This window comes from Mustela nivalis (assembly GCF_964662115.1).
Source record: "Mustela nivalis genome assembly, chromosome: 10".
Classification (NCBI taxonomy): domain Eukaryota; kingdom Metazoa; phylum Chordata; class Mammalia; order Carnivora; family Mustelidae; genus Mustela; species Mustela nivalis.
The window spans coordinates 49,273,224-49,294,228 of record NC_139029.1 but is presented as its reverse complement, the minus strand read 5'-3'; the positions used below and the strand labels follow the sequence as shown (position 1 = coordinate 49,294,228).

The following is a 21,005-nucleotide window of genomic DNA, read 5'->3' as shown; positions in this document are numbered from 1 at the left end:
TGTTCAAAAGTAGTATTATGGCTTGGTCATTTTATGCTCTCAACATGGTAGTTATTCAGATACTTGCTGGGCTGAGCTGTGCTAAACACTGAATTAATTTCACAATTTTTATTAACATTTTAAAAATCATGTAATATATGGCATTAGAATACTCATCCACACATAATAAATTAAACATGAGAATCTAGGCTACCTAGTTTTATTTTCAAAATGAGACAACTGAAATTATATCCTGCATTGAAACAAATAATATAAAATGAATTAATTTTTAAAAAGAAAAAAACAAGTTTAACATAAAAATGCCAACTTCAGTTTTTAAGATGAAAAGGAAAACTATTTCACTTACAATTTTCCAAGCAAAAGTAAATGATCAAGTTATAAATCAACAAAGAGAGTTTTTGATACTGCTATGAAAAGCTATTAATTTAAGAACAAAACTATTATTAAAAAAAGTTAACTGACTCTGGAAAAATTCTCAGTACTTCAAAATGACATTTCAATATGGTTTTCCTTTATTTTAATATTGCATATTACTCTGATGCATCATGAGCAATAATTTCTAGGCATTTTTCCCATGTAAAAACAATATAAATATACAAGCAATATATATAATATTTACAATATACAGGCAATATATATAATAATATAATATATAAAACCGACAAAAACTGTTTTAATCAGAAAATATCAATATGCAACTCATTTGTTCATCTTGTTTTTTTTAATTTGGTAATGATAATTTGATTTGTTTCTATTCCAGGAATAGACTACTATTTTAAACACACTTATTTTCACCTAGACAGAAAATAAACTGGTAGAAACAGAAACGGCTTTAAAAGGGAAATGTTCATCAACATAAATCTATATTACAATATCATCTGGACTTTATATTTTAGCACATATTTTACATGATATTTTATAAAGACAGAATTGCCAAAGAAAAATTAAACAAATGTATATACTAACTTCAAACAAGAAAAGGGGGGAAATAGAGAAGACACATTTTGTTACATTCACTTGGCCCTCTGGGTTAAAAAGGAGAATGAAAAGACGACAACTATGAGAAATGAAGAATAAGGAAAGGTTCTCACATATCTCATTTTCTCCTCTCATTCATTTTTCTGTCATTTTCCTATTAAATTTCCTCTTTTACATGGCAGGTCAAGTAAACTAAACTTAGCTTATATGAAACTTTTTATTCTATTTTTACATTGTAAAAATCAAATTTCAACCCACTGGGTCCATTTTCCAGAAGGAAACTAACTGGAAATTAAAGCAGTAATGAAAACTATTATACCTGAACTCAAGTTGAAAATTCCAAAAAATGAATTTAGTATTGGTTTTACTTACCTTAAAATGATAGCCTATTATTACTGATACTAATAAAGACAGCCATCCATTTATGCTTACTTCCTAAATAATCTTTTAAATTTTCTAAAGTACTAAATATAGACAGATCTTAAGGTTCTATAAATGTTTTAGCAGTACTCAAAGATCAAAAAACTGCAGAAGTTTAAAGCTTATGAGAGGGAGTTAAATAAACCTATTTCAAAGATCCTGTAAGTAGAATAGATCAGATTAGACAAGCTTATTGGAAGGTAACAACACAGCTCATTTTATAAAGCAGTTCTGAGAAATCCAAAAATACCATTTCTCTTTAAAAAAAAATCAAGCACTTGGACTAACAAGAAATAATGCTCGATTTGGCTTGATCAAATACTTCATTAATTTTTTTCTACCCCCTAAGGTATTGCCCTTTTAAAATCCTCTTCAAATAAAATATAACCCTAATTGCTTGCACATGGCTAGTTTGCAAAGGGATTTTTATTTCAACAGTGCCACCTAGTGGAGCAATTGATACTTTCAACTGGTCACTAGTTGGTAATGTTCATTAGTCTCAAAGACTAGGAGTCCCCAAATAGTCTAATTTTCTGGCTCACAATAGTCCTAATAATCAAGAGGAAATTTTACAAAAGAATTATTTACAGAGTTTTGTCCTCTTATAGGTTATGTCTAATAAAAATTAGGTTATTTACAAATATTGTAATATTTTAAATAAAAGTACCTTAGTGATTTCTTCAGAAGCTCGTTTGAAGTCCTGAACGTTTCGACAGTAAAATCCTATCGTACAGCTAGGATCCATTTTTCGAAATGACATCTTTTTGGGAGATGGGCAGTGGAATGTCTGCAATTTTAAAAGTTCTTTAGGATTAATTTAGTTTTATTTGATGGACTTGAATATATACAAGATATTACTTAATTTAAAATTTGCCCTCTAGTTTTTCTCATAAATATGCTTTCATATTTCAAACAGCATTTTAGACTATCCTCTGCAAATGGTCCTTTCCACTCTCCAAAGCTGTAAAACATGACAGCCACCATTATTTACATTCAAGTCAAATCTCCACCTTATGTGGCATTAGTGTCATTCTGTAAAAGAAAACAAGTGTGTCAAAGTGATATGCATTTCTAATACTTGCAGAAGGGAGGAAAAATGTGCCACTGGAAAAGACATACATAAGCTAGTACAAGGTTTAGAATCAAGTTAGTTGTTCCTATGATAGTTCAATTAAAGCTGGGTTGGTTTGGTTGCTTTTTTTAAGATTTTATTTATTTATTTTGAGAGAGAGAGAGAGAGAAGGAGCGGGGTGGGGGTGGGGCAGAGCTGCTGAGCAGGGAGCCCCATGCAGGGCTCAATCCCAAGACCCTGAGATCATTAGACCTGACCTGAAGGCAGACGCTTAACCAACTGAGCCATCCAGGCATCCTGAATGCTCAGATAGCTTGTCTTTAAAAATCACTGAGGCTACCAAAGTCTGTTTTTCTGTGTATAAAAAAATGCTTATATGTAAAAAAAGGAGGGCCTTAGAAATATATATATTCAAATTTGTTTATGTTTGTGTAAGTGAACTTTAAGGATATACCAAATTTTTTTTTTTTTAGATTATTTATTTATTTATTTGACAGAGAGAAATTACAAGTAGACGGAGAGGCAGGCAGAGAGAGAGAGAGGGAAGCAGGCTCCCTGCTGAGCAGAGAGCCCGATGCGGGACTCGATCCCAGGACCCTGAGATCGTGACCTGAGCCGAAGGCAGCGGCTTAACCCACTGAGCCACCCAGGCGCCCAAGGATATACCAAAATTAACAAGTTTAGGGGAGAGAGAGAAAACTGGGTAAATGGTAGACAGGTATGAGAAATTCTTTATTGTATATTCTATTTTTTTAATTGAAGAATAAGCTCAATTAAGACATGATCTTGGGGGGCACCTGGGTGACAGTCAGTTAAGTGACTGACTCTTGATTTCCACTCAGGTCATGATCCAGGGTTGTGAGATGGAGCCCCCATATGACTCCACGCTGGGGATAGAGCCTGCTTAAGATTCTCCCTCCCTCTCCCTCTACCCCTCGCCTACTCACCTGTGCACACATGTTCTTTCTCTCAAAATGATCCAGGCCGAATTTGAACTCATAAACTTAAAATTTTCCCTACATTTAATATCTAAAACTAAGGGATTTTAACCTGAAACTATCAAAATACAGAAAAACATAGGCTTTCATATTTATGTTCATGGTAAATCAGTCAAAATCATTCTTTTCCCTCCCCCTATAACCATCCCAGTGATCCAATTAGTGTCCCATGTTATCACTAGAGACTATGCAAGCTCCTTTTCAAGCTCCTATTCAAGCTCCTTTTTTCCCTTATAGATAGTTCAATCATATATTAGATTCAAATTCTCTATCACTGCAGTAAATACAGGCCAAACAAATATGTTTGCAAAACTATAACTTCTAAGGCACCTGGGTGGCTCAGTGGTTTAAGCCTCTGCCTTCGGCTCGGGTCATGGTCTCAGGGTCCCGGGATCGAGCCCCGCATCGGGCTCTCTGCTCTGCAGGGAGTCTGCTTCCCCCTCTCTCTGCCTGCCTCTCTGCCTACTTGTGATCTCTGTCAAATAAATAAAATCTTAAAAAAAAAAAACCTATAACTTCTATAAAATGCTTAACTAGTACTTTATATAGTGAGATCCAACCTAACTAAACTGGAGTCTCCAAAGTACAAGTCAACACAAGTATTGCCTTAGTTGGTCTTTTTTCAACACTGTGTCACCTGCCTTTTTTTATCTGTTTTACTGAAAACAGATCTGAAAAGGCACAGAATAACTACATAGACTTGTTAACAATATACAGGAATAGATTAGTGTACACGGCACAGACAGCTCTAGGTCATATTTACAAAAAGTTATTCTAGGAGTGCATGCATGCCTCAGTCGGTTAAGCCTCTTCCTTTGGCTCAGGGCAGGATCCCAGGACCTGGAATGGAATGCTGCATCTGGCTCAGCAGGGGGTCTGCTTCTCCCTCTCCCTCTACCCCTCTTCCCCACTTACATTCTCTCTCTCTCTCTCTCTCTCTCTCTCTCAAATAAGTAAATAAAAAATAAATCTTTAAAAAAAGAAGTTATTCTACATACATATAAGCTATCTAAAAACAGTCCAACTCCTTCCAAAGCCAATAATAAGGAATGTTTATTTAGTTTTTACTACATAGGGATAAGAAAGGACCAAACGTTTCTACAAGGTCCAACAAAATATTTTTTAAATTCATCTACGAGGATGTCCTATGTTTTTTTTTTTAATTATTGTTTTCATGTAAGAACCAACAAGACTAAACCAAATCGTTTTAGTGTTGTTTCACTGTATTATCTCAATGATCATAGTAATGACAAATACTACATTGTTGTTCATAGTGTTTTGATATCTACCAAGAACTTTTTATGTTATTCGCAAAAACACAGATATAAATCTCCAATGACTGAAAACTAAAACTGCTATTGGGTGTTACTGTATGAGTACTAGGATTCATATTACAAAGAGGCATTTTATAACATTAAAATTTAAAACTATATTCTTTCGTTCACCCAAGAAGATTCTGAAGTCAAGCCAACATTAATTTATAATTCAGAATCATTTCTATTTATTGCAGAACAAGTTAGATAAAATATTTTCCAAGGGGTGTTACACAGCTATATTTACTTTGTGATAATTCTTTGAGCTATGTACTTATGATTTTTTTTTTTAATCTTTACAATTCTGACGATTGGTAAGAGTAGCACCCTCTACTTTACAAACACATTTTAGGGAGTATTTACTAGATACAGTTCTGTGACAATGAAATATGTTTCTGAAAAAAATATATGACTAAAAAAAGAGTCAATTCCCATTTATTTCATTTTTCAATATATTATTTATTCACTGCCTCAACAAATAGTTATTAGGTACCTACTAAATGCCAGGTACTACTCTAGGCTTATTTTCTGGAATAGTTGATCCTATTACCTAAACATACAAATAATACTGAAACAAATACTTTAAGGTGGAGCCTCCTAAGATAATTAGAGAATACCCTTACTACAAAACAAATCCTACTAACTGCAGTCCACATGTGTAATTCATAATGGGTACATGTTTCACTGATGAATTCACTCATCCATCTCTCTAATCAGTCACATCATTCTTAAATCTTTAATGCCACTATTCTCTGATTTTACTAGGGTAGATTAAAATAATCACTGCATAGACATTCTAAAACTTGAAACTGGGGGCCTAGGAATCACAACAGACTAACATGTCTATTAATAAGGCTTTTCCTGCCTTACTAGTGGAATATTAGTATTTAGAAAATCAAATATTGCCTTAATAATAGAATAGAATTTGTTATATAAGAGTTAGAATCTGTAATTCTGAAAGTATATCATAAATAACATGAAACAATAGTCTTTGGTTTGAGAAATCTTATTAAACACACACACACACACACAAATATGTATTTACACTGAAGATTCATTATCCTCTCATCCCAACAATTGATACTCTGCCTGAACCACTGATAGTTGGAACCCACAGTTCAACATACCCTCACTGCTAGAAGCCACTTGTGTTCTTCTCATTCCCTTTTAATTTCAAGCTGTTTTCCACAACTTTTTTCCTTAAGGTGCTCATGTTATTCCTTCATACCCTATTCTCTATATGAAAATTAGAGACATATATGCATTCATGACTACTTACATTCACTTCACAGTGTTAAAAACTCTGTGTAGATAGAGATGAAGGAAATTCTCTTCTACAAAGTTAACATAAAAATTCAACAGTATAAACTAATATATTTTATAAGAAAGTATCCCACAAGAATGGAAAATTAGTACAAATATATAATGATACGGAACTATAGGGAAGAAAACAATTCAACAAACAACTAACTAATGTGCTTAGGAGAGTGCCTTGCATATGGAAAGAGTTCAATAAATGGCAGTTTAAAAAAGAATACTTGGGGGTACCTGGATGGCTCAGTCAGTTAAGTATTTTACTTTGGCTCAGGTCATGCATGATCTCAGAGTCCTGGGATTGGGCCCCATGTTGGGCTCCCTGCTCAGTAGGGAGTCTGTTTCTCCCTTGTCCTCTGCCCCTCCCCACCCCCAATAAATAATAAAATCTTTTTTAAAAATAAAAAAGAGGGGTGCCTGGGTGGCTCAGTCAGTTAAGCATCTGCCTTCGGCTTGGGTTGTGATCCCTGGCTCCTGGGATCAAATTCCACACGGGCTCCCTGCTCATTGAGGAGTCCGCTTCTCCTTCCCCCAGCCTTGTGCTCTCTCTCTCTCTCTTTCTCTCTTTCACTCTAGCTCAAATAAATAAAATTTAAAAATTTAAATAAAATAAAATAGAATACTTGGTCTGATTTGGTTTCAGTATTTTAAAAGCTCAACTCTAAATATGTAGGAATTCAATACTGTAAGAAAAACAAAAGATGTAATCTGCTAAATTTCCTCTTCAATCTCAAATATTCAGATATCATACTACTTTCTTAAATATTCATAATCCTATTGGATTCAAGGCATTCACTCAAAGTATTAGGACTACTAGTGATTGAATACATGGAATTGAATAAAAGAGCTAAGATTTTAATTTCTCCATCTATTGACCAAAAACAAGTATTGATCAAAAAAAGTTTCTTTCCAAAAATAATTTTGGATGCCTAGGTGGTTCAGCTGGTTAAGCATCCGACTCTTGATTTCGGCTCAGGTCATGATCTCAGGGTTGTGAAAGTGAGCCCCATGTCAGGCGCCCTGCTTAGTATGGAGTCTGCTTGGATGCTTTCTCTCCCCTCTGCCCCTCTCCCTCAAATAATAAATGGAATTTTTAAAAAAATAATTTTGATCATTGAGGTATAAGCATGGTTTTAGAATGCTCGTATCATTATGTCAATCAACTGCAAAATTTCAGTAGCATAAATACACACAACCTACATAAGAAGTCAAGGATGTCAATTATATAGGGCAGTTAAAATACATTCTCCTGGAGCATTTTAAGCTTAAAATATGTTAAAAAGCAAAAAGTGAAATTTCATTTTTGTACAAAAGCAATTTGTTATAGTTTTTATGTTATACTCTCATAGAAAAATAAATGATACTATTCATTAAATAGCCTAAGATACATCCCTAAGCTGAGATAAATGAAAAACTATCCAGAGGAATTACCCAGACAGGTGGAGATACTCTACCAGCATCTCAAAAATATAAATCTAAACCCAATTTCTCAGTGTCCTACTGAGATAACCTATCATTTAAATACCACTAGATATTAATATTAGCTAGGATGCTATTACTAAAACAAGTATTAAACCATATTTCCGATTTGTCAAGCCTTTGAGAAATAGTGATCCATGCCCCTGAATTGATTACAATTATATTAAAAGTCTGTAAAAGGGGCATCTGCTCATCAGGGAATCTGCTTCCTCCTCTCTCTCTGCCTGTCTCTCTGCCTATTTGTGATCTCTGTCAAATAAATAAATAAAATCTTTAAAAAAAAAAAGTCTGTAAAAGCAACAACTGAGAAAACAAGAACCAAAACCATATAATAATTACATACCTCACTTATGCACTCTCAAAATTTTCTGAAAGAAAATACTGAGTCACATGGTGCCTGGCTGGCTCAGTTAGTAGAGCATGCAACTCTTGATCTCAGGCTTGTGAGTTCGAACCCCACAGTAGGCAAAGAGATTGCTAAGTAAGTATTTTTTAAATAATAATAAAACCTGGGGCGCATGGGTGGCTCAGTGGTTTAAAGCCTCTGCCTTCGGCTTGGCTCATGGTCCCAGGGTCCTGGGATCGAGACTCTCATAAGGCTCTCTTCTCAGCAGGGAGCCTGCTTCCTCCTCTCTCTCTGCCTGCCTCTCTGCCTGCTTGTGATCTCTGTCTGTCAAATAAATAAATAAAACCTTTTTTAAAAATAAGTAAAATAAATAAAAAATTTTAAAAAATTAATAATAATAATAAAACTTAAAAATAAAATAAAATACTGGTTCACAAAAGACCCAACATAAAGGAAAAGAATATGTTAAGAAATCAGACCTAAAACAGGGGCACCTGGGTGGCCTAAAGGTCTGCCTTCCGCTTGGTCAAGTCCCAATTCCAACTCCCTTCCCAGCAGGGAGTCTGATTCTCCCTCGCCCTCTACCCCCCAACTGATGCTCTTCTTCTCTCAAATAAATAAATAAAATCTTTTAAAAAATCAGAGCTAAAACAAATATTAGAAACACAACTTAGCTCTTGAAAAACTTAGCTAGGGCCTAAGCCTCAACCACTATACTTAAAATAATTCAGCAGAGAGTCTCAAAACACTTTGTCATTCTAACCCATCTCCATCATCTTTTTCTTCCCCCTTTTTCTTTTTATTAAACATACCTAATATTTTAAATTTTTCAGTAATATTCAGCTATTTATCTACAAAATAACTTAGAGGCTTGATCATTTATTTTGGTAGGGCTGGGATATCTAACAAGTTAGAGACAAAGATAAATGAAGAAGAAAGTGTGTCATAAATTAAAATTCAGCAACAAATTATTTAACCTTTGACTACTGTGTGGAGTGTGGTTTTATAAATCAGTAAAATATTATTAACTTGTAATACCATAAAAGCATAGCTGTCTAGCACATCTCTACATACTTAAGAGTTTCCTTCATATTGTAAGAAAACAGTAGCAGCTCTTTATCCATAGTACCTCAAGAGGGAAATCCTTTATGCTGACATCTACAAAAGATTGGCAGTAATGAGGATCCATGTAAATCAAACTGTCATCTACAAGGACAAAACAGAAGACAAGTAATTCAAAAAACACCTTATTATTACATGGCTTACAATCCAATTTCTATGTAGAATAGCTGAAAAAAACCTGGGAATAACAGCTTGCCAGACTGATATTCATTGACTGAAACATAGGTTTGCACAGGACAGATTAACTTTTGCATAATCAAATATGCTTGTATAAGCAGAATTTTTATAAAGTGATGAGACTGTCATTTAATTTTTGGTCATAAAATTACTTTCACAAACACACAATTATATTCTACAGTTTGCATATGAAAAATGTATTGCACTACTTTATCCTGACAGGAAGAACATATTGCTTGTCATTTTATCATCAACTAGCATCACTAAAACTGGTAAAAAGTAAATATGTAAATAGTAACTGCCAGAATGTGGCAGCAATGTCTTCTGAAGTTTAGTGAAACCAATAAATTATGCCTGTTTATGCAATAACAGAAATTAAACATACATTTTACAGAATCCAATTATGTTGTGGACCAAATGACAAATGAGTGGCTATGGTAGGACTGATGAATTTATAAGGTACTCATTTTGCTCTGTTAATCATTCTGTTTCCAAATGGTCCCAAATTAACTTTCCGACTTTTAAAAGAAAAAATAAAGAAATATGTTTTATTAAATCACTGACCTTGAAATCCAGCAAAGTAGTATGACTGTTTAGGTTTGCCACCAATAATACCCACACAATATTCAAGGCTTAAAATACCCTGCCAAAAAAAATTAATTCAGATTTAGAGTCAAGAGGAAAATGGTAATTATTCAAAACAACCAAACTTATATTAGTAGTATTAATATGTATAGCAGTTTCCAAATTTCACCACCAGTTTTATGGTTAGTACATATGCTCCATATTTTAAAATCCTTTCATCTACCATACTATTTTCTATTTTCTTTAAATCACTCAACATTAACATGACTAAATCAACTGTTCTGATCAACATGTCATTCAACAACATTAACAACTACTGTCTGCCAGATACAGAAATAAATAAGGTCAGCATTTAAAGGCAATAAAACTCCTGCCAGAGCCCAAGCACTTGGCCTTTCGGTTAGCTGATGCAGCCTTATCATGATCAACACAGTATTTTCATCACACTTTTTGAAATACTAGAAACAGTCCTTAGACCTTATTACTGTTTTCACTGAACATTGAGTCTTAGACTATAAATAATTTTCTAATCAACATTCACATGACACTTTTTTTTATGTTATGCTAGTCACCATACAGTACATCATTATCACTTAACACATTTTTATGCTATTTCATAAATTTATTGGAATAAACAAAGATGAAAATAATTTAATCCAAGGCAAATAATAATTGTTACTGTTTTTAATGTCAATTTACTCATAAAATAACAAGGATACTTCAATAAATTATTTAGTGCATCCCTCAGCATCCACTTCTAAGTAGAATTCTATTTAAGTGGGTCAAATCATTCTAAATCTTTTTTTAAAGATTATTTTTGTGTTTTATTATTTATTTATTTGGGGGGAAAGGAGGGGACTGAGAGGGAGAGAGAGAATCTGGAACATACTCCAAGCTGCACACAAAGCCAGATATAGGGTGTGATCTCACAACCCTGAGATCATGACCTGGGCTGAAACCCAGAGCCCTACACTCAACTAACTGAGCCACCCTGAGCCATCCCAATAATTCTGAACCTTTTAAAACACATGTCCAGTGGAATCATGTAAAGTCTTGCAATAGTTTAGCTTATATTTTACATATAAATATATCATATAAAGTTAGAAAACACTAATAATAATAAAATGCACATTATAAAACCACGAAGTATTAAATAATAAACTTTCTTTCTCTTAAACGACAGGATGTTTTGAAATCTAGGAGACATAAAAATAACAAGTACATGGGGCACCTGGGTGGCTCAGTCGTTTAAGCATCCAACTCTTGGTTTCGGCTCTTGTCATGATCTAAGGGTTGTGAGATGGAGTCCAGCATTGGGGTCCACACTCAGCAGTGAGCCTCCTCCAGATTCTCTCTTTCCCTCTCCCTCTACCCCTCCCATGGATTTCTCTCTCTCTCTCAAAATAAATAAATCTTTAAAATTAATTAATTAATTAATAAAAATACAAAGTATATGAACTAATGTTTTTTTCCCTTTAACAAGTAATCAAACCATAGAGTATTTTTAAAATTATTTTCTTAAAAATAATATGTGGTTGGGTGCAGTCAGTTGAACGCCTGACTCTTGGTTTCCACTCAGGTTGTGATCTCAGTGTTGTGAAATGGAGCCCCACATTGAGCTTCATGCTCAACACAGAGTCTGCTTGAGATTCTCTCTCTCTCTCCCTCTGCCGCTCCCCACACATGCACACTCTCTAAAATAAATAAATAAAATAAATATTTAAAAAATAATAATATGTGGTTGTTATTTTTAAAACATAGATGTATTTTAAAAAGTAAAAATTGGGAGGGACTGGATGGCTCAGTGGGTTAACTCTTGATTTCAGCTCAGGTTTTGATTGCAGGATTCTGAGTTCAAGCTCCACTTTGGGCTTCACACTCGGCATGGAGCCTACTTTAAAGAGAAGTAAAAGTTTCCTGGGTGCCTGGCTGGCTCAGTCTTTAGAGCATGTGACTCTTGTTCTCAGGGTCATGAATTCAAGTCCCATATTGGGTGCTGAGATTACTTAAATAAACTAGCTTTTTTTAAAAAGAAAACTAACAATTTCCCAAAACCCCAACACTAAGAGCTCATCATTATTAATATTTGGGAAACACCTTCTTGAACTTGATCTATTTTACATACATTCACATAAAGATTTATTGAATACAGTCCTATGTATGTGGGATCACACTACATATGTCGTTTTAACTTTAGTCGCTCATTATATTATATACATCTTTTTCTACCAATAAATACAGATCACTAGTATAATATCTAATGGCTGTAAAATACTCAATTTTATGAAAATAGCACAACATGCTTTAAAATCTCCATTATGAATATTTGTTTCCAGGTCCTCACTGTTATAAATAAACCTTTAGAGAAAACAACAACTTTGTACATTTTCAGTCATGTGAAAATATAGAGGTTTTTCTGGAAAGGAGAACTGCAACTAAAAAAGTTAAATATAATAAAGAACGCGTATGATAGGTTAAAATTTTAGAGCTAACAAATTAAGATGAAATTATACAGAAAATGAACAATAAAATATTATTATTCTATTTTTATTATTCCATTAATAGTCTATTATTCTGTTCCTTTCCCCTAAAATAAAAATCCTTAATTAGACAGTGCCTTACTTCAAGTTGAAGCAGTCTGATCAGCTGACACACAATGTTTCTGACAAAGACAGCCACCAGGAAGTAAAAGTTCTAAGTCCCTCATAGCCAAGAAAAGAAAAAAATATATAGCAGGAATCATCAGTGGCTCTCCTCAGCAAAAAAAGAATGACTCCAAGTAATGGAATAAAGACCTTGGTTCCTGACATCTATATTTCCTTTATAACAGACTAGAGCACATTTAGCAATAAACAGAAGCAGATTAGGAACTAGAATGCCATTACATATAAAAGACTGCACCTTTGGAAACCCGAAACACTTTTCAGCTCCTAAAAAAGCTTCTTCACGGTTATCTAGTGGTGAGAATTTATTGAGCTGTACTCATGAAGCAATAAATAAGACTGAAGTAATCAGTCAAAAAGAAAAGTCCTAATTTGTCTTGCTGGAGAAGAACATATTAGATTTTCCCCATCCCAGGTCCTTTAAAATATAAATAAATAAATAAACAAACAAACTTCCTGAGCTAAGAGCTGATAAAGCACCTAAAGCATTCTTTCTATTCAGAGAATGTAGCAGGGGATGGTACCATCTCTGAAAGATTGGAATTACCTTGATTAATAAATTTGAAAAATAGAACTGAGTAGTGAATTGTATTGAGTACAACGCACAATGGTTTGGCAGGAAAAAAGACAACTGCTGACAAAGGAGGAGGAGGAGGAAGTGGAAGGAGAGAGGGAGATGGAGTAGGAAGCATGGAATGCTGGTGGAGGAGGAGGTGAAGAAAGAGAAAGGGGAGCAGAGAAGGAAGAAGAAATGGAAGAGGAAGATCATTCTTTTTTCAGGACTATCACTCTATTTTTTCACTTCCAAGTGAATGCCTCTTTACAAGTTATCATTTTGACTTTTGACCCAACCAAACCCAAGCAAACATAACACACAGCATATAACCTACTCTATTTAGCTATTTCAGCCATTTTCTGCTGATAACTGAAAAGTTAAAATGTATAAAATGTAAAAATTAAACAAAAATTACATTTTTAGAAGTCCATATTTTAGGAGCACCTGAATGGCTCAATTGGTTGAGCACCTGACTCTTGGTTTTGGCTTAGGTTGTGATCTCAGGGTCTTGAGCCCACATTGGGTTCTGCACTTAGTAGGGAGTCTACTTGAGATTCTCTCTCTCCCTCTGCCCCTACTCCCATTCATGCTAAATAAATAAAATATTTTTTAAAGTCCATATTTTAGGGAAAAATATGAAAATAACAAAAATTGTGGTCATTACCAGTTTGTTATCTGAACTTAAACTTATGACTTGACATCTCTCTTTTCTGTTTTATGAAGGTAAGATAGTTCCCAGCTGTTGCGAAGGCAAAATGAGATATATCTGTATTAAAAGTATTATACAAACATTAGAGATAACAAGTATTTGTTGAGCAACTCCTATATGCTAGGTACCGAGGATCACTCTTAACAGCTAACCATGGTTTGTTTCACTACACTTCAGGCTCCAGTGAATCATTCAAGAGCATGAGACAATCCTGCCATCTGATAAGAAATATTAATACCACCAAGGAGCAAAGCCCTCAGCTATATGAAACATGCCTTGAAGCCATCTGCAGCCCATTCTACCAGAAATTGGGGTTTGGCTAAAGGAGTCAATTTCAAGATTGTCTCAGTTCCTAATCTTTTCATGGTTAAAGAAAAGACATAGAGAATCCAGTTCAAACGTGATTACAACCTATTAAGACATGGCAACATGCCAGAAGTCCCAAAACCTTCAATGGATTCGCTAGATGAAATGGCTCATAACTTCTCACATTCTACCATTAACTTTACTAAAGAGCCCACATGTTAGAAAGCAAACCCCACTTCTACCTAGGGAATTCATATGTTATCAATATAGTACAGTATTGGTATTATTAGTAACAGGTATGCCTACAGAATTTTAGTAACTATTATGAAAAGCCAATATACCAGCTAGAAAACTTCTATATCTATGTATTGAAAACAACTGCTCTAGATTTTTAGAAACAGCACAATCTACAGTGAGGATATATGTTTCACTCATATACACATGGCCCACGATGCTTCATGTGGGGAACAAACTGTTACTGAAACACAAGAGACAAATTTCAAGATTACTATATGCCATAACACTCCATTCAAAGAGGAATTCCATCTCTGGCCTTGAAAAGATGAGAACTTTATTAAAACTATGAAAATAATATAAATACTATAATCTTAACCAAAATGAAGTATTTCAAAAGTTAAAGTTTTGTGCAAAAAGCAGAATCATACCTATAAACAGAGAGAAGGGACGTGGGAGAGATGGGCAAAATGAGTAAGAGGAATGGGAGATACAGGCTTCCAGTTTTGGAACGAATAAGTCACAGTCATAACAATAGACACAGCACAGGGCACCTGGGTAGCTCCGTTGGTTAAGCAACTGCCTTCAGCTCAGGTCATGATCTCAGGGTCCTGGGATCAAGCCCCGCATCAGGTTCCCTGCTCAGTGGGGAGCCTGCAGCAAGGAACCTGCTTCTCCCTCTCCCTCTGCCCTCCTCCCTGCTTGTGCTCTCTCTCTCTGTCTTAAATGAATAAATAAAATCTTAAAAAAATAAAAAACTAAAAGAAAAAAAATACACAGCATAGGGAATATAGTCAATGATACGGTAAAAGCGTTAGCATTGTATGATGACAATTGGTAGCTACCGGTGTGGTGAGTACAAGCATAGCACAGAGAAGCTGAGTCACTATGTTGTGCATCTGAAACTAATATAACATTGTGTGTCAACTATACTCAAATAAAAAAAATTTCTTTTAAGTTGAAGTTTTGTGACAAGTGAATGTCTTGTTGCCCAAAACAAGATAACATAATTAGACAGGTTCATCTGGAAAAAAGAATTATGTGTTCTCAAATAGAACAGATTTTTAACTGGCTAATATTAAAAAAAACCAAGGTGGAACCTTCCCCCATACTATCTTCATCATTTCTGTCTATATAAAACAGTCATTCTACTTATTGACCTTTGGTGGCACAGGAAACAAGTTAAGAGACAATACAGCAATAATAGAAAACTCAGTTTGTTTTAATCATTATCTCAAAATAGTTTAATGTGGGTTTTATAAATAAAGGTACATACTTTTAAACAATCACAAATAGGGATAATGGGAACTGTAGACATATTACATATTATGACTGTTCTGGCATCTATGTCTCTTTGATTAGCTACAAAAAGATTAAAAGGCTACTTGGTCATAGAACACCATACCCTTTAAATTATATTTGATCTTACAGTACTGAAATTTAAAATCCAAGCTTTACATGACTATCCATTTCATAGAAAAAAGACTGCAAATCTTCTGTACTTTTCATATTAGCTAGCATTATGTTAAAAAAATTAGTTATTTCATACCTTTACAAAATCTAAGTAGTCGGTGTTGGTCCTTTCCCCACCAAGTCTAACGGGGATTAGAATAATAACGGCTTTGTCATCTGTATTATCAGAGGCCATGGAAGTGCACTGTTTATCAATTACATCAGAACTGTAAACTGAGAAAAATATAATAAATATGTATTAAATTTTATAAAAATGATTTTCAGAAACATTTTTACTCTCATCCCTCCTCCCCATTGGCCAGTCATCTGATTTCTGATATCACTATCAAGGTCTCAATGAGTCAAAAAATGTCTACCTCACTTATACATTCTTCAGATACTTATTGAGTAGCTACTATATGGTACCAAGGACTTCACCAGTGAGCAATATAGAGGAAAAACCCTGTCCGCATAGATCATATACTCTAATATAAGGAAACAGACAGTAAATTAGTAAAATGTAAGGTATGTCAGATGGTTTGGGGCCCCTGGGTGGCTCAGCTGGCTAAGCGTCTGCCTTCAGCTCAGGTCATGATCCCATCAGACCCCATCAGGCTCCCTGCTCACTGGGCAGTCTGCTTCTCCCTCTCCCTCTGCAACCCCCTCCCACTTCTGCACACTCTCTCTATCTCAAATAAATAAACACAATCTTAAAAAAAAAAAAAAAAAAGATACGTCAGATGGTAATGAGTGCTTTGAAGAAAAACACAGGGAGAAAGATGGATAGGAAATGCAGGTGTGGGGGGTGGGAGTTAAAATAAGGTGGGGAGGAGGGCCTTATGAGAAACCTAACAGTTAAATCAAGACAAAGTAAGAAATCAAGAATGCCAGAACTTGGGGGAAGAGCATTCCAGGTATAAAGATCAATCAATGCAAATGCCTGAAGGCAGAAGCATAACCACCACATTCCAGGTACAAGAGGCCTGTGTCTCTGGAGGGAAGTTAGCAAGGGGTAAAATAACAGGAAATAAGGTTAGGAGATAAAGTAAAACACTGGGGGGAATGAAGACAGATTGTGTGAACTCATTTTCTTTTCTTTTCTTTTCTTTTTTTAAGATTTTATTTATTTATTTGACAGAGGGCAGAGCAAGAGCGAGAGAGTACGAGTGAGGGTGAGTGGCAGAGGGAGAGAGGCAAGCAGATTTACCACTGAGCTGGGAGCCCAATGTGAGGCTCAGTCCCAGGACTCTGGGATCATGACCTGAGCCAAAGGTAGATATTTAACCGACTGAGCCCCCATGTGCCCCCAAATGGGTGAACTCTTTCCAATTTTAGTGTATGTGCTGCCAAAGCAAGCAAGAGACTGGGTGAGCTCTTAAAGGACATTGTAAAGACTGCAGTTTCTACTTTGAGTGACATAGCATGCCACTGAAGAGTTTAGAAAAGGAATGTCCTAACTAATATGACTTACACTTTACTTGTGTTTCCTGTGTTGATAATAGACTGTAGGGACAAGGGATGAAGCATATAGAACAGCTAGAAAATAGGGTGCCTGGGTGGCTCAGTAAGTTAAGCATCCAACTCTTGATTTTAGCTCAGGTCATGCTCTCAGGGTCCTGAGATCAGGCCCTGTGTCAAGTTCCACAGACAGTGGGAAGTCTGCTTGAGATTCTCTCCCTGCCTCTCCCTCTGTCCCTCCCCCGTCATGCTCACATGCTCTCTCTCAAATAAATGAATCTAGAAAGCAAGGAAGGAAAGAGAAGGGAAGGGGAAAGGAAGGGAGGGAGGGATGAAGGGAGGGAGACAGGGAGGAAAAGAAAAGGAAGAAGGAGGGAGGAAGAGAAAGGAAGAAAGAACAAAAAAAAAGAGATGGAGGAAGGGAGGGAGGGAGGGAGAGAGAAAGGAAGGAAGGAATTGCAGTAGTCTATCATGAGATGATAGTGGCTCAAACAAGGGCAGTAATTGTGAAGGTAAGGAACAGTCATGGGCTGGTCATTTGGAGCTGGTTAAAAGTGATCAGTAAATTAAAGAACTCCTTAATATGTGAAAGGCAAGATGGGAGAAGGAAAAAAAGGGAGTCAGAGATGATTTGAATGGTTTTGGTACAAGTAAACAGAGTAAGAGACATACCATTTACAAAAGCATACTATAGACAACCATAGGAGGGGCACAAAGAGGAGAATCAGGAATTCAGTTTTAGACATGCTAAGTCTCAAATATCTATTAAACATGCAAGCAGAGAGGATGAGTAGGCAGTGATGGATATAAAAGCCTGGATTTGGTGAAAGGTCCTATAAATGTGGGAGTTGACAGCACACAGATGGTTCTGCAAAGCCATGAGACCAGGTGAATTCAAATCTGTGTACAGGAGAAAAGGTCTAAAGGCCGAGTGCAATTTTAGAGATCACCAAGATAAGGAAAACCAGCAAAGAAGACTGTGAAGGAGTCAAGATAGAAGGAAAACCTGAAAAGCAGCATTCTAAAAACCAAGTAAACAAAACATTACAAGGAGGAAAAAGTGGTCAACTGTGTCAAAGGCTGCTGGTAAATTATGTAATGTGAGGACTGAGAAGTGACCCCTGGATTTTTAGCAAGATTAAATTATTGTAAGAGCAGTCTGGGTAGAGTGATGGGTGTTGACAGCCTAAGTAGAATACTTCAAGAGAAAATGGGGGGATTTTGTAGAACCATATACAGACAAAACTTTATTTTGTTTTGTTTAACAACTACAAAACAGCTTTCTTCAAACTCCCTGTTTGAAGAAAACCAAACTCTTCTGCTCTTGAACAGTTAGCTGATTAACAAATTCTGCTACTTGTGCCCGACTTCTTCCCTTTAAATTTCAAATTTAGGTTAAGAGCTACCAAATTCTTCTGTTCAGCAGTTTCCCTATCTCCCATAGTCAATCTAAACCAAAGGTACAAAAATGCAACAAGAGTTTTTTTCATGTCTCAATTCTATCATCTTACTTTTTCCAAACTACTCAGTAATGACTTCTAATTATAAACCTTTAAGTTCTCTCATTTTTCTGAGGCAGCACACACATAACCATCCCTATCTCTGACTCTTCTGAACTAATATATATACTTTAATCAAATGAGCTTCACCTGCAGAGGACAGACTGCTGGTTTCCAGAGGCAGCGGGTGGGGAAGAAGGTGAAGCGGGTAAAGGGAGTCAAAAGGTACAAACTTCCAGCTACAAAATAAATAAGTCAGGAGAATGTAATGTAGAGCATGGGGACTACAGTTCATAATACCTTGTTATATTTGGAAGTTGCTAAGAGGGGCACATGGGTGGCTTAGTTGGTTGGGCATCTGCCTTCGGCTCAGGTCTCAGGTGGTGATCCTGGGGTCCTGGGATCAAGCCCTATATCCAGCTCCCTGCTCAGTATGGAGTCTGCTTGTCCTTGTCCCGTGCCTTTTCTCACTGCCCTTCCCTCCGTTTGTGTGCTCCCTCTCTCTCTCTCTCAAATAAATAAAATATTTTTTTTAAGTTGCTAAGAGAGTAGATCTTAAAAGTCTTTATCACGAGAAAAAGATTTTTGTGACTACAAATGGTGACAGATGTTAATCAGACTTCCTGTGTGATCATTTTACAATATATACAAATAATGAGTCATTATATTATAGAGCTGAAACTATTATGTTATATGTCAATTATATCTAAATTAAAAAGGATAACCAAATAATAGATAATAAACATTAGAATTATATATATTCCTCACCTGTACAGTCTTGTGCAACATAAATAGTTATTCCTTGTAAATCAGGGTGTCTTGCTTCTTCAACTGCTTTTCTAAAAAACAACACATATCATCCTTTAAAAGCCTAACATTTTCAGTTAATAGTTAAAGGTTTAATTTAAGGGGAAAGAGCCATCATCTTTTTTTTTTTTAACTTTCTTATTTAACCTATAGTGTCTGCTCTCAAAACTATTGTCTGAATGACATCTAAATCAAGTCAATCCTTACACTAAATTACTCAAAGAACATTAAAATATAAGTTACAGGGACACCTCAGTTAAGACTTGGACTCAGTTTCAACTCAGGTCATGATCTTAGGGTCATGAGATCAAGCCCCAAATGCACTCATGCTCAGTGGGGAGTCTGCTGGAGATTCTTTTTCTCTCTCTCTCTCAAATAAATACATAAATCTTTTAAAATAAATAGATAAATCGGGGCGCCTGGGTGGCTCAGTGGGTTAAGCCGCTGCCTTCGGCTCAGGTCATGATCTCAGGGTCCTGGGATCGAGTTCCGTATCGGGCTCTCTGCTCACCGGGGAGCCTGCTTCCTCCTCTCTCTCTCTGCCTGCCTCTCTGCCTACTTGTGATCTCTCTCTGTCAAATAAATAAATAAAATCTTTAAAAAAAAAATTAAAAAAATAAAATAAAATAAATAGATAAATAAATGCAAGCATGACTATTTTTCCCTTCACTCAAAAACCTAAGTAACCTGAACAAATGAATTTCCTGATTTTGAGTCTTAGAATTCTATAAGTAAAATTGCAAGCTGAAAAATATTTGAGTGAGTATTATGTTCTCAATGGCACACATGATTTGAAAAAAGCCACAATAATATCTGTAAAAGGAAATTAGACAAATTGGAAAAAATATATTTTTATTTAACTGTATCTTTATAATTCTTTAATTTCACATGACTTATTATTTATGTTTGCATGTGTTAATTTAGAAGAGGGACTGGCAAACTATGGGCCATAGGCCAAATGCCAAATACAACCTGTGGCCTGCTTTTGTACAACCTGTAAGCTAAGAATGGTTTTTACAGTTTTCAAGGGTTATAAAACAAAAAAAGAAAAGAAAAGTAGGCAACAGAGCCCTTTATAGCCTACAAAGCCTAAAATATTTACCATGAGGCCTTTTACAGAAAAAGTGTTCTGATCCCTGGTGTCAGAACATAGTATCTTGGAGAATAGAAACTAAGCTTTTATAATTACATCTTTATAAATATCATACCAAGCAGGACTTGATATTATTATTAACAATCCATTTAATAACATTAGGCAAATACATTTCTATTTGTAAGCATCTGGCCTATAAAATATAAAAGCCTGTTAATATGCAAAAAAATATAATAATTTCTAATTTATATATGATTTTAGATGGAGTAAACTTACTATAAACTACTATATCTGGATGATATATTAATGATTCCATTTACAACAATGGAACACACAACAAATAAGACAATTTTTTTTAAATCAAGCAATATCCAAATAAATGGCACATAAAAGGCTGAGGAACAGTGAAATTTGACTTTTGACT

At 35.2% G+C, this 21,005-nt stretch overlaps 1 protein-coding gene across 3 annotated transcripts in view; it reads right to left on the bottom strand.

The window, feature by feature from the left end:
* ATG4C (autophagy related 4C cysteine peptidase) overlaps positions 1–21,005 on the bottom strand; it is a 79,080-nt gene that overhangs the window by 13,846 nt on the left and 44,229 nt on the right. For all 3 annotated transcript variants that reach the window (XM_082687858.1, XM_082687859.1, XM_082687857.1), the window contains exons 6-10: positions 19,450–19,520; positions 15,822–15,958; positions 9,784–9,862; positions 9,050–9,126; positions 2,066–2,185 (exon numbers count right to left, since the gene is read on the bottom strand). In XM_082687858.1, the coding sequence (XP_082543984.1) occupies positions 2,066–2,185; positions 9,050–9,126; positions 9,784–9,862; positions 15,822–15,958; positions 19,450–19,520 (484 nt within the window). The remainder of the gene's footprint in view (positions 1–2,065; positions 2,186–9,049; positions 9,127–9,783; positions 9,863–15,821; positions 15,959–19,449; positions 19,521–21,005) is intronic.